Source organism: Nomascus leucogenys, chromosome 23 (assembly GCF_006542625.1).
Source record: "Nomascus leucogenys isolate Asia chromosome 23, Asia_NLE_v1, whole genome shotgun sequence".
Lineage (NCBI taxonomy): Eukaryota > Metazoa > Chordata > Mammalia > Primates > Hylobatidae > Nomascus > Nomascus leucogenys.
The window spans coordinates 5,790,361-5,814,757 of record NC_044403.1 but is presented as its reverse complement, the minus strand read 5'-3'; the positions used below and the strand labels follow the sequence as shown (position 1 = coordinate 5,814,757).

The following is a 24,397-nucleotide window of genomic DNA, read 5'->3' as shown; positions in this document are numbered from 1 at the left end:
GGGAGATCTTGAATTCAATCTTGAGCTTTGGTTGTATTGAATTTGAGGTGCCTGTTAGATTACAGTTGTCTCTTGGCTATATAGATCTGGAGCTCAGGAAACACATCTAAATTAGAGATAGAGATACCATAGTTTATGTTTGTAAATGAATCCAAAGATGTGAATGAGATGGTCCAGGGAGTGTATCTAAAGTGAAAGGAAGGGTTAGGTTGGAGCCCTTTGGAGCACCAAAATTTAAAGGATGGGTAGAAGAACCTGCAAGAGAGATTGAGATAAAGCAGTCAGAAAACTAGGAAGAAAGAAGGAAGGAGTATGATTGTCTTATATAGCATGAAGTGAGAGTATTTTGAGAAGAAAAGACCAGTCAAATGATGTTAGTGTTCAAATAAGACAAGGAATTGTTTCTTTTTGCATAATAAAAAGGATGTAATTGGTTGCAGGCATGAGATAGAAGAATAGTTTCTGAAGTTGAGCTGTGAAAAGGATAGGACTGTGGTTGGAGGACACTGTATTTGAGGAAGGTTTTGTTTTTGTTTTTGTTCTGTTTCATTTTTAAACTGTAGGGCTTGGAGCACGTTTCATTGTTGATGAGAAAGAGCTAAATAAGAGGAGGTTGAATAGTTAAGAGGAAACAATTGAGAGAGCCAAGTCTCTGAGAGCCCAGGTTGCTGGGAGGGTTTGGGGGTTAGTCTTAAGTAGGCAGAAGGGTTCCTTTTTCTTTGTGAGCAGAATGAGTTGTAATAGCTGAGTACAGATGCTGGTAGCTATAGTTTTGGTAACAAGAAGTTGAGGGACTTCTCTTAAAATGCCTTCTGTTTTCTTTGTTTAGCAGGAGGCCTGGCTATTTGCTTTGATTGCAGAAAGGAATAGAAAGGCTGGAAGTTTGAGGAGAGTTGGCAATCTTTGAAATAGCTTTTCTGGAGAATGAGAGAAATAACTTTAAAGAAATACTGGGTGTGTTGGGCAGCACTGTGAATCCAATTGAAGAGGGGAAACATGAATTTTATGCGATTTTCTTCTGATAGTTGTCAGCAGAAGACAGGTAATTGGATATTATTGCTGGTTCCTGGGGTGGGAAGGAGAGGTTATCAGTTGCCTTGCAACCACTCTGGATTCTGAATCAGCTGAGGAATAGAACCAAGAGTTGTATAGGAATCAGAGTAGCAGCTTTATTGTTAAAACCTGGCTTGGGCCTAAATCTGAAATGAGGTCTCCCACAAGTTTTCTTCTAAATTAAATTTACCCATCTGGTCACAGGCAGAATAGCTAAAAAACAAGTCTCTGTGCTTAAAGAATGAAGTTTTTCCCCGATGAGCTTCTTTATGGGAGCTAAACTACAAGAATAGTATATTGTTTGTAGGCACCAAGTTCCCAGTAAGGAGCTCAAAGAGGTTGTACTTTGCATGCACACTAAATTTTATAATTAATCTTAGCTAACGGTGACACGTAGAGATGTTCTGCTCTTACTATTATTATTACATTTTTTTTTTTTGAGAGAAGAGGAGAAAGGACTATAGTACTTCTTCAATCACATTTCCTTCTATTGAAAACAGTCCTGTGCCCTCTTTAAAATGTGAGGAGAGGAAGTAGTATATCTTACTTCAAGCATTCATTGAGCGATGAGATTTTGCCAGATAAGAATACAGTTCATACAGTGAGAATTTTGAGTTGATAGAGGGATTGCCCTGTAAAAATGTTCATTTTTTGGTTGGGAATATACGACTGGCCCCTGAGAAGTGATTAGTTCTGGAAAATTTGTGTAGACCACTAAGATTATGAGAGGGCATACATTTTTTGAAGGAAAAGATAATGAGATAGAATCAGAGGGCTATCAGCCTGGGAAAAGATTGCTATTAAGGAGTTGGAAGTTGAAGACTTAACCAAAGAGGGTGAGGGTAGATGTAAGGGTTTGGAGAGTAAATGTCTTATAGTTTTTATTTTTGTTGTTACTTTTTGGGATGTGTAAGTTTTCTGAATGAAGGTTGGTAAAGACAGACTTACTTGATAACAGATAAAAATTATAAAGGAAAAGTTTTAGTTGTTAGTAGTTGGGATGTTTTCCTATTGGATCATTTATGAATATAATGTTTTTTAGGTAATAAATTTCCACCTCAGTTTGTTTTCTTTGGACTTGTGATAATCTGCCACTGGCAAAGGTTCACTGGTAGTAGAATTTATAGTATGGCAATACTTCTTTAATTCTGCTTCATAGGCAGTTTCAAAATTATTAACCCCAATGATAATTGGACACTTGATGAGAATATAAAGTAGCAATGTAATATCTTTTAAGATATTGGTCCTTAGGCTCCAGTCTTAATATGGGTAGAGCTGTTTTAATGCTAGCAACTGGGTCTTCTAGTGCCCAAGATCCAATGTAATTTTCTTGGAAAAATAAGAGGGAAAAGGAAGTCATGTGGGAACTATTAGCAACTAATTTGCTTTCATTCAGTCATTTATTCTGAAGGCATTAATTCAAAAATATTCTTTGAGCCCTTAGTATGTGCTAGGAACTGCTCAGTTCAATTGCTGGAGGGTTAAAAAAAAAGATGAATAAAGGATCCCCACACTACCTCCAGATTTCTTATATAAACTTAGGTGGACAGTTACATTTTCTTGACCCAATAAGTCTGAAATTCTGTTCTTACATATTTTGACTCTTCTAATTAGCTCAGTCTTAATTACTTTCTATTTTTAACTTTAAGGTTTAAGAGGGTGTGTGTGTGTGTGTGTGTGTGTGTGTGTGTGTGTATTTCCTTTGTTCTGTTTTCTCTAATTTCTGTTTCCCCAGAAGAGTCAGAAAAAAATCACTTGTCTGTTGCTTCTAGGAAACATGGCATTAAGCAGGATCAAATGGAAAAGTATTATTGCGACTGTGAGGATGTTAGCAAGTAGTTTTCCAGATCAGATGGAGATTTAGTTAAATGCTAAGTGGACCGTGTTAAGTAATAGGATATTTGGGGATGATTAGATAATTTGGGTGGTCTCTTGAGATTTTATTTTTTGAAGTCAGTTATCAAAATGTCTTTTTCTCTATTAGGCTTTTTTTAGATGAGGAGGGGTGCAGGTTGGTTAGGTTTTGAGCAACTTCGGTGTCTAGAGATACAATCTTACATTTTGTATGAATACTTGTAATATGGGAAGATGTTATAATGGAGACTATTATGAAAAATCCTAATTTATTTGTTGAGTAAATACAAATTTAAAGCACTTATGTCTTTTATGGTTAGTTTTGTAAAGAAAAACTTTGAGTTTTTCTCAGAATATTTTGATAGAACTAATAGGTAGCTGGCTCATCATGAGATGTTTTTTTGTGTGTGTGCACATAGTTTACAATTGTAATAAGGCTTGCTGTGTCTTCTATGTCCTCCATGCTTTTCCAGCCTCCTCATCTCCTACATACTGGTTTCTCTGTTTTCGTTTGGTTAATTCTCTAGTCACTAATTCAACTCTGAATTTTCCCGATTGTTTAAAATTACACTCATGATGGTAAAACATATGAGCTAGTCTATTTCATTTCTTGAATACATCTCTCAGGAGCTTTCTGATCTGCTCCAGTCTAGACTGGAGGTATCTCTTCTTTCTTCATAGGTATTGTGGAACTCAGTTCACTATTATTCTGGGAGAAATCCCTTTGCTTTTCACTTTAGTTGGATCTTTTCTAATCCTATGTCTTTTTCTTTCTTGTCTTATTCTCTTGGTTTACTTTAAAAGCTTTTGAAGAAAGTGTTTGTGCATTAAAAATTTTGAGACTTTACAGATGTGAACATGACTTTATTCTTCCTTCAATTATATGTTGGTTTGGCTGAATATAGAATTCTATGCTGTAAATCATTTTCCCTCAGAATTTTAAAAGCATTAGTCCATTGTTTTTTTACCTTCCAGTGATGCTGTTATGAAGTGTGAGACCATTATATTGTTGATCCTTTGAGTGAAGCCTATTTTCCCTCTGGAAGCTTGTAAGATCTTCCCTTTGTCTCTACTGTGCCTTGCTGTGGGTTTTTTTTTCTTTTTTTCTCTTGGATACTTGATATACCCATTACTGGATATAATATCCTTTTGTTTTAGAAAATTTTCCTGAATTATTTTGTTGATGATTTGTTTACTTTTGTTTTCGCTTTTCTGTCTTTCTTGAACTCCTAGAGTCCCAATAATTAGATATTACGTATCCTAGGCTGGATCTTGTAACTTTTTTTTTACTCCGACTTTCCTTTTTTTTCTCTTATACTTTTTTAAAAGAAAATTTCCTTAATTTTATTTTCTACCCTGCAGTTTTTCATTTCTGCAATTATATTTTTTTATTTCCAAGGCCTCAGTCTTGCTGTTTACTCCTTTCTTAATCATCTTCTCCCCTGAAATTAGGGCATCCTATTCTTAATTCATGGATGGACTATCTTCTGTTGTTAACTTTCTGAAGATACTATGGTTTTGTTTTTTCTTTCTTGGATAGTCTTTGTTTATTTCATCCTATTTTTCTTTTATGGTTTGGTCTCTATTTTTTTCTTCTATTTGTTTTTTAATTAGATGCTTTCTTCATCTCTTTGGCCATCCTTGATAGTCTGTTCACATGTAAGAGTGAGGCACTAATAAAGTAGCAAACACTTATATAATGCTTAGAATGTATCAGATACTGTTCTAAGTACTTCATCTATTTTAACATATTTAATCCTTGTACTGACTTTAGGAGTTAGCTATTATTATGTTCGATAGATGAGGAAACTGAGGCACACAATGTTTTAAGTAAAATGCCCAATGTAACACAGTAAGTGGTAGAGCTGGAATGTGAATCCAGCCATCTTAACTCTATAGTCCCTTCTTTTAACCTTTATGCTGTTCTGCCTGTTATTAAAATTAGAAGCTAATTGGAAATTTTGTGCTTGTGGGTGGGGTTTGTCAAAGTAGTATTTCGTGAGTGAGCTGTTTCTTTGTGGAACGTCTGATAAGGTCCTTTTCATGGGTTGATTAGATTCATCATTGAAGGATCTGCAGCTCTTCTGACTAGAGGTTTCAGCCCAGCTGCTATTGTTTTGGTTGCTGAGTAGTGAAAGATGACTGGAGTTACTGGTCTGCATATTTAACCACCCTCTCCCCTTCCCAAGATATAACTTCACCTAGTCCACCTGTGTTGATATCTTCCTGCCTGGAGACCCTCAGCTTTACCCTGTCCAGGGAATGAACCTCCAGTCTTCTGCTGTGGTGATAAATTTTAGGTTACCCAGTTGTGCAGATTCTGGGAGGGGTCTTAGCATATACCTATGACTCTTAATTTTGAATTTCACTTTTACCTAACTTTAAGTACCTCCCATTGCTGACCCTTTTGAGGATTCTCCTGTGTATTGATAAATGTGATTCTCATTTTTCCAGTGACTCATTTTCCTTGTATTTGCTTTGAAATTCCTTGCAGTTTTCTCATTTCACATTCTCTTTGACCTCATTTTTATGCAGAAGCCAACAATCAAAAGAAATCTTTGTTATCTTACAGGGATACCTTTCCATAAAGATGAACAAAATGTGTGTTTTGATGTGCCATTTGACATTTTCTGTCAGAGCTGTTGAAATCTTTCTCAAATGTCTCCTTCTACCTTAGGCATTTAATGATGCTTCCAACCAGACATATCAACTTCTGAAAATCTTTCTTCCTACCTTGAAAGTTTTTTCTTCTCTCTTAAGACTCTTTTACATCTCATGTTATTTGTATCTGCATGCTTTTCTTACACTCTGCCCTCCTCCCTACACCAGACTATAACTTCTTTAAGACCTTAACTGATACAGAATTGCTGAATAAAAGTTTATTACATTGTGTATTCTGTATATGTTTTGTCCTTTTGTATGTCTTTCTTGTAAAACATTTTTAGAATATCAGCAGCGTATTAAATATTGAGACTAGCAAAATAAGGAATTAATACAATAAGGCAAAAAAAGAGATTAAATTTAGATATAAAGAAGTTTGAGAATTGTTAGACCTTGATATTGTGAAAACTTTCAGTGTAGATTCCCAATTATAATGAAGTATACACCTGTCTTTCTGCTGTGACACAAAAGAATGAATTATGTGATCTGTTAATGTTTTGGCCAGACTTATGATTCTGTAACTTAGATGTCAGATATATTTGCTGTTGCTACATTCTTATAATATTTGTAGTTTAATGGGCTATAATGTTAAATGCTAGAATATTCTAAAATACTTGATAAGAATGCACTTTTGATAAAGTAAATATTTTAAATGTATTGGAGTAGCTAAATACATAAATAAGCCCACATTTGTATATTTCCTTTTAAAAACTGTTGATTTTCATATTTTATAAATTTTATTTTTACAAGTCAATACTGTTAATTTTCTTTTCTCCTATTTAAAATGCTCAGAAGTAAACTATTGCAGGAATTGAAGTCTAAATTATTTGGAGAAAGTGGAAACTGAACAACCTGCTCCTGAATGACTACTGGGTACATAACGAAATGAAGGCAGAAATAAAGATGTTCTTTGAAACCAGTGAGAACAAAGACACAACATACCAGAATCTCTGGGACACATTCAAAGCAGTGTATAGAGGGAAATTTATAGCACTAAATGCCCACAAGAGAAAGCAGGAAACATCCAAAATTGGCAAAATTGACACCCTAACATCACAATTAAAAGAACTAGAAAAGCAAGAGCAAACACATTCAAAAGCTAGCAGAAGGCTAGAAATAACTAAAATCAGAGCAGAACTGAAGGAAATAGAGACACAAAAAACCCTTCAAAAAATTAATGAATCCAGGAGCTGGTTTTTTGAAAAGCTCAACAAAATTGATAGACCGCTAGCAAGACTAATAAAGAAGAAAAGAGAGAAGAATCAAATAGACGCAATAAAAAATGATAAAGGGGATATCACCACCGATCCCACAGAAATACAAACTATCATCAGAGAATACTACAAACACCTCAACGCAAATAAACTAGAAAATCTAGAAGAAATGGATAAATTCCTCGACAAATACACCCTCCCAAGACTAAACCAGGAAGAAGTTGAATCTCTGACTAGACCAATAACAGGCTCTGAAATTGTGGCAATAATCAATAGCTTACCAACCAAAAAGAGTCCAGGACCTGATGGATACACAGCCAAATTCTACCAGAGGTACAAGGAGGAGCTGGTACCATTCCTTCTGAAACTATTCCAATCAATAGAAAAAGAGGGAATCCTCCCTAACTCATTTTATGAGGCCAGCATCATCCTGATACCAAAGCCTGGCAGAGACACAACCAAAAAAGAGAATTTCAGACCAATATCCTTGATGAACATTGATGCAAAAATCCTCAATAAAATACTGGCAAACCAAATCCAGCAGCACATCAAAAAGCTTATCCACCATGATCAAGTGGGCTTCATCCCTGGGATGCAAGGCTGGTTCAACATACGCAAATCAATAAATGTAATCCAGCATATAAACAGAACCAAAGACAACAACCACATGAGTATCTCAATAGATGCAGAAAAGGCCTTTGACAAAATTCAACAATTCTTCATGCTAAAAACTCTCAATAAATTAGGTATTGATGGGATGTATCTCAAAATAATAAGAGCTATCTATGACAAACCCACAGCCAATATCATACTGAAGGGCAAAAACTGGAAGCATTCCCTTTGAAAACTGGCACAAGACAGGGATGCCCTCTCTCACCACTCCTATTCAACATAGTGTTGGAAGTTCTGGCCAGGGAAATCAGGCAGGAGAAGGAAAAAAAGGGTATTCAATTAGGAAAAGAGGAATTCAAATTGTCCCTGTTTGCAGATGACATGATTGTATATCTAGAAAACCCCATTGTCTCAGCCCAAAATCTCCTCAAGCTGATAAGCAACTTCAGCAAATTCTCAGGATACAAAATCAATGTACAAAAACCACAAGCATTCTTGTACACCAATAACAGACAAACAGCCAAATCATGAGTGAACTCCCATTTACAATTGCTTCAAAGAGAATAAAATACCTAGGAATCCAACTTACAAGGGATGTGAAGGACCTCTTCAAGGAGAACTACAAACCACTGCTCAATGAAATAAAAGAGGATACAAACAAATAGAAGAACATTCCATGCTCATGGTTTGGAAGAATCAATATCATGAAAATGGCCATACTGCCCAAGGTAATTTATAGATTCAATGCCATCCCCATCCAGCTACCAATGACTTTCTTCACAGAATTGGAAAAAACTACTTTAAAATTCATATGGAACCAAAAAGATCCCGTATCACCAAGTCCATACTAAGCCAAAAGAAGAAAGCCGGAGGCATCACACTACCTGACTTCAAACTATACTACAAGGCTACAGTAACCAAAACAGCATGGTAGTGGTACCAAAAGAGAGACATAGATCAATGGAACAGAAGAGAGCCCTCAGAAATAATGCCACATATCTACAACTATCTGATCTTTGACAAACCTGACAAAAACAAGCAATGGGGAAAGGATTCCCTATGTAATAAATGGTGCTGGGAAAACTGGCTAGCGATATGTAGAAAGCTGAAACTGGATCCCTTCCTTACCCCTTATACAAAAATTAATTCAAGATGGATTAAAGACTTAAATGTTAGACCTAAAACCATAAAAACCCTAGAAGAAAACCTAGGCAATACCATTCAGGACATTGGCATGGGCAAGGACTTTGTGTTTAAAACATCAAAAGCAATGGCAACAAAAGCCAAAATTGACAAATGGGATCTAATTAAACTAAAGAGCTTCTGCACAGCAAGAGAAACTACCATCAGAGTGAACAGGCAACCTACAAAATGGGAGAAAATTTTTACAACCTACTCATCTGACAAAGGGCTAATATCCAGAATCTACAATGAACTCAAACAAATTTACAAGAAAAAAACAAACAACCCTATTAACAAGTGGGCGAAGGACACGAACAGACACTTCTCAAAAGAAGACATTTATGCAGCCAAAAAACACATGAAAAAATGCTCATCATCACTGGCCATGAGAGAAATGCAAATCAAAACCACAATGAGATACCATCTCACACCAGTTAGAATGGCCATCATTAAAAAGTCAGGAAACAACAGGTGCTGGAGAGGATGTGGAGAAATAGGAACACTTTTACACTGTTGGTGGGACTGTAAACTAGTTCAACCATTGTGAAAGTCAGTGTGGCGATTCCTCAGGGATCTAGAACTAGAAATACCATTTGACCCAGCCATTCCATTACTGGTTATATACCCAAAGGATTATAAATCATGCTGCTATAAAGACACATGCACACGTATGTTTATTGCGGCACTATTCACAATAGCCAAGACTGGGAACCAACCCAAATGTCCAACAATGATAGACTGGAGTAAGAAAATGTGGCACATATACACCATGGAATACTGTGCAGCCATAAAAAATGATGAGTTCATGTCCTTTGTAGGGACATGGATGAAACTGGAAACCGTCATTCTCAGTAAACTATCGCAAGGACAAAAAACCAAACACTGCATGTTCTCACTCATAGGTGGGAATTGAACAATGAGAACACATGGACACAGGAAGGGGAACATCACACTCCGGGGACTGTTGTAGGGTGGGGGGAGTGGGGAGGGATAGCATTAGGAGATATACCTAATGCTAAATGACGAGTTAATGGGTGCAGCACACCAACATGGCACATGGATACATATGTAACAAACCTGCACATTGTGCACATGTACCCTAAAACTTAAAGTATAATAACAATAATTTAAAAAATAAAATATTTCTCTAGAATTATATGTTAAGTAACTTGGGGCATATTTGTGTTTTTAAATGTATTAATATTTCTTTGAAAATAAAAGGAAGAGTATCATCTGCTTTTTCTTTTTTTTAGACGGAGTTTCACTCTTGTTGCCTGGGCTGGAGTGCAGTGGCACCATCTTGGCTCGCTGTAACCTCCACGTCCCAGATTCAAGTGATTCTTCTGCCTCAGCCCCCCAAGTAGCTGGGATTACAGTCGTGTGCCACCATGCCTGGCTAATTTTTTGTATTTTTAGTAGAGACAGGGTTTCATCATGTTGACCAGGCTGGTCTTGAAGTGCTGCTGACCTTAGGTGATCCGCCTACCTCAGCCTTCCAAGGTGCTGGGATTACAGGCGTGAGCCACCGAATATGTAAAAGTTGCTGGAGTCTGGAAAACATCAGTGGTCACTAGTATGTTCTTTTGCAGAACTAAATCAGAACTTAGGAAACTGATGGTATTTGGTTCATTACCACAGTCAAACAAGCTGACATGATTGTTAGACGTGGGTATTTGTTTTTATTTTCAAATTTTCTGTCACTTTACAAATAATTTATTGGGAAGTGACTTAAGAAAACACATAGAAGCATTGCTCTAAAAATTCCATTCTTTTGAAACCATATTATTTGAGTGCAGCATATGTAGATGCTAAATTTTTTTTGTTTCTTGAGATTCATGGGATACATGTGGAAAAGATAAAGCTGGTGTTTATAGTTTGATTTGGTTAATTCTGAATGTCCATATCACTCTTCTTTCATAATTTCTTCATGAAAAATGTAGCCACATACAAATTTCTGTTCACTTGCAACACAAAATAATGTGAGTTCCATTTCAAACTAAGCATCATCAAAAGTTTCTGAAAGTCTGGTTTATATTTTTTAAGTGCTATACGTGGATGACCTGCTTAGTTTTAATTTTTGGAGAAATACATTTTATAAAACATTTTCATCAGATTGCTAAAATTGTGAGTAATGGTAATGATACCATGATTATATTCTGGTTAATTTAATACCTTTCCTTTTTATAATATGTTTCTGTCTAAATATATATTTTTTAGTGTCATTACCTACTGAGTTTCTGTGAAAATAATTTTCTTTGCCTATTAAAACAAAACAATCCTTGAAATTAATGTTTTTACTGTTTTTTTCTTTGACAATTTTTTGAATTTTCTTTTTGAAGGTGTTAGCACTAGTTTCGAGAAGGTAAAGCACGGATATAGAAGACTACTTAAAGCAAATGACCTTAGAAAATGCCCTTAAGATTACTGTTTAACATATAGTTTAATATGTATAGCTATTTTTATTTTAGAAGTGGGAAAGGATTGTTTTCCTGTGATCAAGTCCATCTTGTATTACTGAGTCAAGGAAACTATAATTAACATTTGGGCATGTTCACTTAAAGTTTTCTTTTTAATTTAAAACATTGTTTTTTAAATTAACTTTTAGGTTAAGGGGTACATGTAAAGGTTTATTACAAAGACAAACTCCTGTCATGGGGGTTTGTTGTACAGATTATTTTGTCATATGTTCACTTTTGAGTGATAGAAAAAGAAACCAATTATTATTGACTAGAGTATTACTTGCAGCTATAGATTTCACAATTATAGGTTCCAAATTGTAAATTAGAAACAATCTATATAAGAACTTATTTTTCATTTTAATGTATACTTCCTCTTAGTAATTTCACCTTTTCAGGCTTTTTAGTTCTTACATGGTTTGTTTGGTAAAGCTGCTGCTCCTTTTTTTTTTTTTTTTTTTAAAGCCCTGATACTAATGGTTTTATCTTTTCATTTTTATGATATACATTTAGGACTAAAAAAGCAAATATTATTTGAGTGCTTGTCTCTCTTACATACTTTAAGAGTAAAGAAAAGAGGAATTCTGGATATTTATTGTGTTTTTCTCGTCCCTCATCTCCCATGAATACATGACTTGATTTATCTTGATCAGCCCAGTAACTTGCTCCACATTTTTCCAAAAGTGCAAAGCAGTTTCAGCTAAAAATACACATATCAAAATGATCCAAAAGTTGTGGCCACAGCTCAAAAATGCTGATCAATTTTGAAAATCTAAATCAGCCTTGGCCCTGAAACCGAGGGAAGAACCTTTGTGGTGGGGGACAGATTTCCAAAAACTCACCACAGTCCTGTTCTTAGCTGGAGTTTGTGCTGATGTTGCCAGACAACTGAGGAATAGATGCAAAAAGCAGGAAGCATTATTGAATTGAGCTCTAGTGCCAATTTGGGAAAAGCAAATTAAAATGTAAAAGAATATTTTTCCACTCCTGGCATCTCAACATAAAATGGCAAAATACATGGTTGCTGAAAAAGTTACAGAAATTGCTAATTTTGCCAAAAAGTAAAAGCCAATTGCAAATTCTTTTTTGCATAAAAAATGCATAGACAAATAATTTTAATTTACAAATAAATATGTATACATTTAAGTTGGAGAGTATTTTGACATAAATGACTGTGTGTGTGCAGGCTTGTTTCAATATCTTGTATTTTTCAGGTGCCACTTGAAGAATGGATGATGATGATTTTGGTGGTTTTGAGGTATGTACTGTTATTTACATTAGCTTGTTTTAACTTTGTGGGATTATAATGGAGTAAACTATTTTGAAAATGTATTATATTTCATTGGCATTCGTGATATTTCCTTGATCATTTTAATGTAATTCTGGAGTAAAAAGATGAAATCAAGAAAAATAAAAAAAAACCCGCTAAAAATTAAAACTGTTGTATTATTATAGAACATTTGGACTTGCCCATAGGAATGGTTTTAATTGAGGTAATTAAGTGCTACCAGTGTAAGCACTAAAGGAAAGATTTTAAAAATTGTCAGCGGATAACTTTACTGGGATACATGTCTATTAGTAAATACTTGTGGGATGACGGATGAGTACTAAAGATCCTGTCACATATTTGCGTGTTTATACCTGTAATGATTTGCTTTAGTATATTAAGTACATAGCCTTTTGGTAGTTATAAAGTTAATTAGTATGTTTGTATTGTTAGAGTATTCTAGTAGGTTAGGAGTGGATACTTTGTAAGTGGAAATTGTTAGCTGAAGAAGCACTGTCTTTTCCTTAATCCTTTTCAATGTGTGTTCATTTTATTGAAATATTTTATAACCCAGTTATTTTTATGGAGCCAGTACAGTCTTGCAGGAAAGTCTCTGGATTAGGAGTCAGGGGGCCTGAGCTCAAGTCCTGGAACTACCATCAAGGGAATGCTGTGATTTTTTTTTTTTTTTTTAAGGATTTTACCTACTTTGGATTTGGTAAAAAGGGAATTATAAAAACCAGGGATTGTAATTAATGACCTTAACAGGATAAGTAAGATGTTAAGTATATATTCAGTGTTGTGAATTTCATGAAAGAATGGTGTGAGGTTTTTGTTAGGATCTTCTTCTCTTTTGCTGATCTTTAAAATCAGTCAATATGGAGTATAGACATACCTGTTTTCTCTATTTCCTCTAAAACTGGTTTTTGTTTAAGCACGCTTGTATGCTTTCTGGATTTTGCTTAATATTTTGGTTTTGTTGAGTGATTGAATCTTATTTATGTTACTGAAATGTAACATTTATTTTTGTTAAAATGCCTTCCATTTTGAGGAAAATGTATGTTTCAGATATCATCTGGCTTAGTTTATTGTTTGAAAGTTGTTATTTGAAGGTTACAGTCCGGCATAGTCTACTTTATTTAAACCACACTTCATGCATTATTTAGGAAAAAAATATGTTGGATAGTGTTCTGTAGAATAACAGTATTACACTTTGTTATGCTCATCAAATTGATTCCTTTCAGTACTGCATAGGTACAGGTTAACCAATATTACTATTTAATTGTAGTTATTAGGTTTTTCTTTCTTTCCACATCCTGCTGTATAAATAGGGAAGGTCTCTACCCTTGGTTATATAAAATATGTTCATTTTTCATAGTTGTAGAGAGTAGCTACTGTATTCTGTGTCACTTAGCTCCTGTGTCAGATTACCCCTTTTAACGTCTGCTTAAGGGGTTGGCAACTCAGTGGAGAATACAAATTGAAATTCTGGCTCTAATTTTTAGTAGAAAATTTGCTGTGACATGGGCATCTAACAGAAAACTCTGTGCTCTTACCTACAAACTCAGTATTCAGTAATTGTTCCAAAATAGGATGGCTCATTAATTGAAAACTTGAGTTTTAGGAATTCTCTATGTATTGAATGCTTTTAACTCTAGGTAGTATATTATTCAAGACAGATGAATCCTATTTCTTTGAATTAATCTCTAATTGGGTCTTGTGCTAATTAATTAAAAGGATTTGGTGTCTATATTTTTTAAAGACAAATGTTTTCCTACATAGATGGTTAAATGTGGTAAGTTAAAATACTTAAATATAAAGTTTACAAGTAAAAATGTGATTAAGAATATATAAAATAAAAATATTATTGACTAACAGTAGAGTTATTTGAATAAGGAAAGAAGATTTTTACTTGAAGTTAATAAGGCATGGGTACTGGGGGTGGCGAGTCATGATAGGAGTGGTGGGAGTAAAGACTGAGAAGCAGGCCCGGTGCAGTGGCTCACGCCTGTAATCCCAGCACTTTGGGAGGCCGAGGCGGGTGGATCATGAGGTCAGGAGGTCGAGATCATCCTGGTTAACACGGTGAAACTCCGTCTGTACTAAAAATATAAAAAATTAGCCAGGCGTGGTGGCGGGTGCCTGTAGTCCCAGCTACTTGGGAGGCTGAGGCAAGAGAATGGTGTGAACCTGGGAGGCGGAGCTTGCAGTGAGCTAAGATCGCGCCACTGCACTCCAGCCTGGGTGACAGAGCGAGACTCCGTCTCAAAAAAAAAAAAAAAAACAACTGAAAAGCAGTTATTTAGAGGGAATATGACAGTGTCTGGTGTATTATAGAAGATACGCTTATAGAACTGGAATGCTTGATCACTTAAATATCATTTCTGCTTTTCACATCTTCTAAAATAATCTTGCCTTTGTTTTGTAGGCTGCGGAGACTTTTGATGGTGTAAATGGTGAAAACCAAACAACATCTCCTGCTATTCCTTGGGCTGCGTTTCCTACAGGTATTGGTATCCAGGAATTAGGGTTTTTTTCTTTTTTTTCCCATGTAACATTTCTGGCAATTCTTTGAAATCCTGTTTCTCACTTTTTTTACTTGTCCTTCTCTGATCTGAAAAATGGAGTGATCCAGATTTACTCTTTAGGTTTTTAAAACAACAAATTGTGAATTATATAACACATTTTGTGATGGTGACTTGAAGTCTGATTCTAAAGATGATATCAGGGACATTAAATGAAATTAAAATACAATTTACATTTTTAAATTTATCTTAGTTTTTGGAAGGTGAGGTGCCCAATAACTTTTTTAGGTTGTCCAGTTCGTTAAAGACTCCTTTTTATAGTCCAAAAATAATTTATCGTCTCCAACATACTTAGATTTAGAAGTGTGTTTGCAATAAAATCACTTAAAATATTGAAAGTTAAAAATTAAATACAAAAATAAATCCATTATTGACAGATGTTTCTTGGAAGACCTCATGTTTAATATTAATTTATGTCAAAAGAATATTTTGAGCTTTCAGAGTTTTCTGTTAAATCTGTTAAAGTTAGGAGAAGATGAAAGTATTTTCTTTAGCAGCTCTGCCTAGACCTCAAAATTTACAGTTATTTATTGTAAAATATTAATCAAGTGCTTATTATGCATTAGGCACTATGGGGATACAGAGATGTATGGAACATAGTCTAGTCCTTTACTTCAAGGGTAGATAAGGTAGGCACATGCATATTTGTAATATGAAATAGATTTGTCATTTGAGAAGAATGATGATTTTATCATCCATTTATTTAGCAAATTCTTATTTTCATACCTGGTCTGAGTCAAGTAGTAACCTGGCAGCTGGAAGTATATCTATATATTTATATAGTTGATCTGTTCTCTGAAGGGTGCATATAATTTCAATAGGCAGATATGGGAGAATGAGGAAAGATTTTGAAGGGAGAAAGATAAATGGAACAAAAGTGTAAATGAAAGAAAGGTGATGGCATTGTTAGGATGCTCCTTCTTATTTGAGGGCTGTGTGTTATTTCCTTTGCTGGGAATTGTCTTTATTGCTTCTCATTGCTGTTCATTTCTACTCCCTTATGATACTAACTCCTATGTTTTAAAAGTATTATTTCTTGCTTTAATTTTTTTTTCTGGGTCACCTTCCCAGCAAACCCTCCCATGTCTACATGCACCTATTATTTGACTTTCATGTTGGACAGCGAGTTTTGTGGGTTAGCCACTATGTCTGTTTGTCCTGTTGTTATATCTTAAATGTGGGGCATAGTATCTGGCTTATAGTTGGCTCTCTATAAATATTTGGAGGATGAATAAAGAATAAAGTGAATAAGGGAACCGGTAACTGAATGAATGAACAGAGTAGGATGGCATTGGAAATGGATAGGGAGAGCTGGGATAGTAGATGATATTTGTATAATGGCTTAGGGTTTTTGTGGCTGTCGTGCATTTGTTTATTGTAAAGTAGGCAGAGCAACTATACTCTTTCCATTGTGTGGGTGACAAAATGGTTTTAAAAAGTTTTATCATTTGATAACACATAACTATGTTTAGGGATGAAGTGTATTCTTTCAGATTCTATTTCAGTTCTTTTTCAGTAACTCAGATTTTTTGAAAAGAGTTATCAGCAGGACTGTCTGGATATGGCAGTAAAGGAGGAGTTAAAATTGATTTTTGAGGTTTCAAATCTTGGTTCTGAAAGAATGGTGTTAACATGAACAGAAATAGAGAATTTGAGACTTGGTTTTGGACAGATGGGGCCTTAATGAATTAATGTTAGACATGTATAGTGTATTCAAGGAACCTGAAACTCAGAGGTTAGGGCTGGAGTTCTTGGTTTAGGTCCCATTGATAATGACACTTAAAGTTGTAGGAGATTGCTGGGAGGAACAGTATATAGATAGAATGAGGTTGAGTAGATTACTTTGGATGTTCAAAGGTGGGGAATAGGAGGAGGTAAAAGAGGTCTGAGAAGTAAGGGGATTGTGGGCTAGTGCTACAATGCAGAAATTAGAAGTAGAAAATTTCAAAGAAGCTATGGGCACTGGTGCCAAAGGCATTAGAGAGGTCAATGAGATTGGAGGCTGAGAGAAAAACTATAGATGGTCATTAGTGGCTTTTGAGGAAATGATTTCAGTAGATTGGAAGTTTAAGGCAAATTGTATTTCTTTACTTTTTATGAAAGCATGAACAGAGTCTCTTTTCTTATAATAAAACTGTGGCAAAGTACTAAAGAATTGTATATTACGAGCAAATTATCTAATTCCTGTTCTCTAGGAGTGAATATTATATGTCACATCTGCACATGTCTGTATATTAGTGGGTCAAGTTCTCAAACCTTCGTGAAACTGGAATTAAAGGACAAATCATCTTGCACACACACATGCACACACACACTCTTTTTTCCCTCACTCCCTTTGAAAAATTAGATCTGAAGAATTAGCTCTTTCTGCATTTTCTCAGTGACTTGCAGAAATGGAGAATAACAAACATGGCTAAGTGCTGAAGTTAAAGGCATGGTACATGTTTGCTCAGCCAAAGCTATCTTTTTCCTTTGTTAGTTTATCTTCCTCTGACTGGAGAAGTCTGCCTCTGATTCAGGTAGCTGAAAGTTGTTTAGGTGAGTGTGATGTGAACAGCTTACGTAGCTAACAATGTGATCATTTCCACAGTAAAGACCTGAGAAGATAGGAACCCTTAAGAGATCTAAGGCAGATTCTTTTCAGTTGAAGAAAAGATGAATTTTCTCCTTTTTTCCCACCTACCTGTATCTGAGCTGTCTGTAATGCATATGGAAAATATTTTAAAAAGAGATGATAATTACACAAGCTTTACCACAGCTTAAAATCCAAGAAGAGAACTAAGAAACATTTGGTTTACATTTTTAAAGTTTTTTGGGGAAAATAAAAATCTTCATTCTTGGGGTTAGGATAAAGGATTTTGTTAAGTAAAGAATGAGGTAGGTTTGGTGAGCCTAGTGATTCTGCTGCTTCAGGACAGGTGAATAGGTGGAGGAGGATTTCATAATAGCAACTGGGATAATTAATATATTTCTTAAAGTGTCTGTATAGCCTGCAGTTCTGTCAGTGGGTTGAGGTACCTCAAGACGTGCATCTTACTGTATGTTAGCATTATTTACATAGTGAACTCTTAAAATGCTAGCTTATAGGCAGTGTTGATGATGAAATTAATGAATTGTCAGTAAGAAAAACGAAATGTGCATGCTGATGCTTTATACAAAGTATTATCTCTAGGCCTATATCTCCTTAAGTTATGATATCTAACCTGTAAAATGTGTCTTTACACCCTTATTATCATAGGAATTGCAGAATGTAAGTAAGAGATGAATGAATGTGAAATTATCAAGCTCTTTTCCTAATTCCTTTACTCTCCATAAACATGTAGAAATTATTACTTTATTTTAGTGAAAGCTACCCAAGGAGAATAATTGCCTTTCTTTAGGCATTTTCCTCTCTATTTCATAGCCTAACCCTCCACATTGCCTTCCATGCTATTCCGCTTGAAGCCTGTAAGCCAAGCTGTGATCCACATAGTGTTCCCATTGTCTGTTCCTATATTTTTGTCATTGCCCCTGATTGTATTACTTACCTTATCTTCCATCCACTTACTTGAGTCTTATTTTTCTTTCAAGAAAAGGTATGGAGCGATCACTGAATTTGTTCTGCATCTCATTAACTGCTGCTTCTTCTGAGTTTACCGTTCTTTTACTTTTGTACCAGTTGTTTGGTCCTTAGCATATGCTAATTTGTATTTTTAAAATTTGTGGTAAAACACATATAACATAAAATTTACCATCTTAACTATTTTTAAGTGTACAGTTCAGTATTGTATATGTAAAACCGAAACTCTGTATCCAGCAAACAACTCCCCATTGCCCCCTTCCCTCAGCCCCTGGCTACTAGGATCCTATTTTCTATGAATTTGACTATTCTGAATACTTTATAAAGTAAAATCATACAGTATTTGTCATTTTATAACTGGCTTATTTTACTTAGAATAATGTTCTCAAGGTTCATCCATGTGGTAGCATGTATCAGAATTTCCTTCCTTTAAGCCTGAATAATAGTCCATTGCCTGTATAGAACACATTTTGTTTATCTGTTCATTTGTTGATGGACACTGGGCTGCTTCTGCCTTTGACTATTGCAAATAATGCTGCTATAAACATGGGTGTCTAATTCGTATTTTTAAATATTTTGTCAGTATGACTCCCATCTCTTTATGTCTATGTTAGTCTGAGATTTGGAGGGCAGTGACTGTGTTTTAAACCTGTTGAATCCTTGGTGTCTAGCATAGCACTGTGCCTTTTTAATAAACAATGTTTAGTACTTATTTCTTGATGATGAGTAGAGCAGATTTACCTTGTTAACTCTTCTTGATTATTTTTAATTCTTTGGGGATAATTAGTCTTTCTATCAAAAGTTGAGAGAAGGCAAAACCAAACTTGCTTTCAAAAATATATTAATCTCAGAAATCTTAGCTAATTACTCAAAGGCAGCTAAGAAGCTGTTTTTTTTTTTTTTTTTTTTTTTTTTTGGTGCTCAATTAACTTTCCTGGTCATTCTCAATGCAAACATATGACCTGGAAATCATGATGAACAAGAGCAGTCACAGATTTTCTGAAAGAAAGAACAGCTATTTTGGTGACCTTTTCTCATCTCTTCCCTGGTTCTGCTGTATGCCAGTAGGTAACAATAGAGACTAGACTAAATTTTAGTTTAATATACTACAGATCTAGAAGGAATAAGAGTAGTATGTAGTTCTTTTGCCTTCTTTTTTTCTAACTTATTTTTCTAAACATTTTTTCCAAAGAAAAACATCTCCAACTTTGCAGAGCATCTAACATAAGAAAGTTTTTGAGTTGGCTACTCATAACACTGTATTTTATAAAAAAAAATTAATAATTTTTTTTGGCTAAGAAATCTTTTAAAAGAAATTATTCACAAGTAACTGTCTTTTATAAATGTTCATAAGGCTAGTAATGCTCTACGTTTTAGTAAACTAATAAGAGCAGAGACTTTTCAAAATGAATGACTATCTTCTTACATACATATATATGTATGTATGTATATATGTGTATAAGAATATAGGCGCATATATATGTGTGTGTGTGTGTGTGTGTGTGTGTATTCCGATTTCTTCCTTTTCCCCCTCCAATGTAAATTCTCTACCTGTACTGATTTGAAAGGACTGTGTCATGACTTGACCTTGCAATTTCTAAGAACTGTTAGTTTGGTATTACTACATGTATTTTATTTTATTTTCTCATTGTAGCAGACTCAAAGTTTCAGAATCCATGGAGTTTATTTAAATTAATTCTTTGGTTTGTTTGTTCATTTGTTCATTCATTCACTCACTTAGCATATATTTGAAAATTTACTGTGTTTCAGACACCAAATGCCATGTCCTGTGCACCTTATTTCATTTTCAGTGATGCCTTGTAAAAGCTGTCATCTAAAAGGACAGGATGTTTCATGAAATGTGTTGTTAATATTGGCAAACACTTTCATCAGTAACTTTAAGTTCAAATCTTTGATAGCAGCTACATGAAAAGAATATTATTTCAGAAAGTGTTGTCATGTTGCCATTGTGTACAATGTGGGTGGTGCTGTTTTAGAGGCAAAGAACTGTCCACTTTTTATGTTTAACTGTATAAATATAAATTGTCCAGAAGGCGAGGTGGGAGGCAAAACCTTGAATAGTGTCCTTTCTAATATGTTTCTAAGTTCCTTGTAGCACTACACAGACCACATTAGAATGCATTGACCATCAAAGGGAAAAACAAGCTATCCAGATAGATACTTTAATCCAAATTAGCTCCTTCCAAACAGCTTATATAGAGGGCAAACTAAACTGTCTGTCACAAGCCGACCCTTTAGAAGGAATAATGGGAATTGGACCAGCAGATGTTGAACCAAATAACTTAGATGTGGTTCACTTTGCATCTGGAGCTATTTGCATACAAAGCCAACAGGAAAGTTCAAACATTTTTCTCAAGACATTGGCAGAGAGAAACCTGGAGGACAGATGCCTTTTTGATTTCATGGTTCAATTTTTCCATTCTCCATTCTGTCCAGGAAAACCTAGGACAACAAATCGGTCATTTTATTAATATCCCATTACTCTCCTTACTAACCCTGTTTTTCCAGTAGAATCTGTGTTACACATCTATGAGAGCTCAGAACCTGAGTCTACAAATTTTTGTTTGAGGAAAAATTGTTTCAATATTTTTCTTCAGATTAATCTGTAGTTTGTACATAGTAATAATGAATGTTAATCAAATTCATTTGTCTGATTTATATTTGAGGTAAAATTTGAAGGTGACTTATTACATAGTCACATATGTGCATTATGGTAGGCAGTATAGGTAATGCTTAAAAACTTTCCATCTGTCTTTGTATCTACATTAGACATTTTTGTCAGGACATAAACCAGATTTCTATTGAAGTCTAATAATTTCGTAGTGTCTTTACACAGATTATTTGAATAGAAATTTGTCACATATCTTCTTTTTGCTACATCTTGTATTTCCTTTTAACTCCTAGGTTATTAACTCTCTTTTACTCTGGAGCCAGTTTTTAAAAATGATGCCTAAGATGATAGCTTCTATAAAGCTGTGAATTATTACTGTACATATAAATACTAGTCTTGATGTGGGTTTTCAGTAATTTATTGCCGTTCATGTTTTTATTAATGCATATGATAGGAAGCATACAGTGGTATTAGCTATGCTTCTGAAGATTAGGTTTATTATAGTGTTGATTAGAGTCAAATATCCCTGTTGTGGAGTGAGGAGTTCTGTCTTTGCCTTCAGCTAACTATGTCACTTCTGTGAATCTCAATTAGCAAATCTATAAATTGAAGGACTAGATGATATCCAAACAATTCTTTGAGATTTTCATTTCTCAGTTTATTATTTTATTTTCTGGTCATAGTATCTGTAATATGAATAGCTTTTACTAGGTGAATTATGGTGCCTGGTTTAACTGTGCGGTATAACTGACAATACTAATCTAATAAATTCCGGTGGTTCTAAAAACATAGAACACAAATATTAATGTGAAGAACTATAATTCTTAAGAGAAACCTTGTCTTTTTCAGTATCTTTTAACAATCAGTTACTGTTCACATTGCTTTTTCTTACAGTATTTTATGGTACCTTCTTTATCTGTTCTGTCTGAATCTGTATTTGCTTTTTAAAGACTGTGGTGTGCATTTTAGGATATATTTAGAGAAAAGCAAAATAGTTTGAAAATAGTGCTGTAGGGATTTTCTGATACTGCTAAAAAATGAAGTTTTGGCAATGACGGTTTTTTCTGTAATATGAAGATAGTGCTCTGACTCTTTATCATTATAATCCTAAGTTAGCGCCCCCCACCCCACCAAAAAAAAAACACTGGAAATAAAGCAAAACTTAGATTCTATTTCTCTCAGAAACAGTAGGAATCATTGCCTACCATTCTTATATCAGTATATACAATTCTAATCAGCTATCCATCTTGAATTACATTTTTTGGCCTCAGAAAAGATGCTTTTTATTGTTTTTGAGAGACAGACATGTGTGTACATATATATAGTATAAGGGTATGAAAGAAAAGGGAAATAATGCAAAAGATAATACAGTGAAAAATTTTTCTTTTATCTTAGTTCTCTAGTCTCACTTCTGATGCATCTAGTTTTATAAATTATTTTTTAACCATCCCAGTATCTTCCAGGCATGTACAATTGTGTGGTGTCTATTTTTTTAAATAGAGATGACAGTGTATTATATATACACAGTAAAACTCCTTGCTTTTTTTTTCACAATAATTTGGAGAACTTTCTGTAGAAGTACTTATAGATTTTCCAAATTCATTTTAGTGGTTGCATGGTACTCTTTTTCATGGATATACTATTATTAATGTAACTAGTTATTTTCACTTCAGTTCTTGCTGTGACAAACAGAACTGTAGTGAATATTCTTGTATTTTCAGGAAAGCTATTTTAATTAGGATGATAATGTATATTGTTTCTATGACTTGAAAGATTATTTAAAATTAACAAACAGTTTACTTACTAATTTTACTAATATAAACATAGAACAAAACATGCTGTTTAACTCTGAACAGTGTCAAATTTTATATTTGAGGTCATATATAAGGTCATACATAAGAAAATGTTGGCCACGTTGAAGGTGATAATTTTATGAGTACATTGAAAAAGAAAGTCTTCTTTAGCTGACCATGGGCAAATTCATAGTAGAATGGTTGTTGAAATGGTTGTGTTTTTTAAATGTGTAAAATAATGTTTATTGGAACATTGTTTATAATAGCCTCAAACTAGAAACAACCCAAATATTCATCAAAAGTAGAAAGTTTAATATTTTGGGTTATATATAATAATATTATTATTATAGTCATATATGATATATTTAATATATCATATATTTATATTTATATATTATATGAAATTTATATATCATATATTTATATGATATATTTAATATATAATATATGAGAGTTATATAATATATATAACACAAATATAATATGTATTATAATATACAATATATAATGTATAATATCTAAATATATAATATTAATATATAATATAACTAGTATTATTTTATATAGAATATATTATATATTAATATATTATTATATAAAGATAATAATAATAATTATTATTATTTTTTGAGACGGAGTCTCACTGTGTTGCCCAGGCTGCAGTGCACTGGCACAGTCTCGGCTCACTGCATCCTCCGCCTCCTGGGTTCAAGAGATTTTCCTGCCTCAGCCTCCTGAGTAGCTGGGATTACAGGTGTGTGCCACCATGCCCAGCTAATGTTTTGTAGTTTTAGTAGAGACGAGGTTTCACCGTGTCAGCCAGGATAGTCTCCATCTCCTGACCTCGTGATCTGCACACCTTGGCCTCCCGAAGTGCTAGGATTACAAGCGTGAGCCACCATGCCCGGCTGGATTATATTTATATAATAGAACACCATACACCTGGAAAATTAACAAACTATAGCTACATATAACAACATGGAAGAATCTCATGATCATCTATACTGTCCCCAGAGTACCTTTAAGAGATCGGTAGGAAGCCTTAAACTGACAGACTGTTCTATAATGTTAGATTCTATAACACTACATTTTCGTAGAATCTGTGAAGTCTAGAATATCAGTCTCCCCTTTGGTTCTGGAATTCTCCTTGTTCATTAGAATGAGGGCTCCATTATTTTGGCCACAGAGCTATACCCAGGACTGCTTCAGAGCAAGCCCCATGTCTGAATCTTCAAAGGGTAGAAGTCATCATCCTGTTTACTCAGTAAGGATGGCGTGGGGAAGGGAGGAGGGAGTAGATTTTACCTAAAATCTACTGCGGATGAGTAGTGCAATATGAGACTAAGAAAAATTTTTGAATCTGACCTCAAGTGTCTGGTATGGAGGTCACAGACTAAGACCGGACCTGAATCAAACAGAATAACCTCCATCACTCACTTCCTCCCTCCCTTTACCCCTGAGATTCTTGTATTGGACTCTTGGGCCTAGCTGTAGCTGGAAACAGTAAATGCTTCTGCTGTATGAATTTT

At 34.5% G+C, this 24,397-nt stretch overlaps 1 protein-coding gene across 8 annotated transcripts in view; it reads left to right on the top strand.

Annotated features, from left to right (window-relative positions):
* CCDC91 (coiled-coil domain containing 91) overlaps positions 1-24,397 on the top strand; it is a 356,684-nt gene that overhangs the window by 56,659 nt on the left and 275,628 nt on the right. For 7 of the 8 annotated variants that reach the window (XM_030804474.1, XM_030804476.1, XM_030804471.1 and 4 more), the window contains exons 2-3: positions 12,247-12,290; positions 14,728-14,806. The exons of the other annotated variant lie outside the window; for it this stretch is intronic. In XM_030804474.1, the coding sequence (XP_030660334.1) occupies positions 12,261-12,290; positions 14,728-14,806 (109 nt within the window). In that variant the 5' untranslated portion in view covers positions 12,247-12,260. The remainder of the gene's footprint in view (positions 1-12,246; positions 12,291-14,727; positions 14,807-24,397) is intronic. 8 annotated transcript variants of the gene reach the window in all.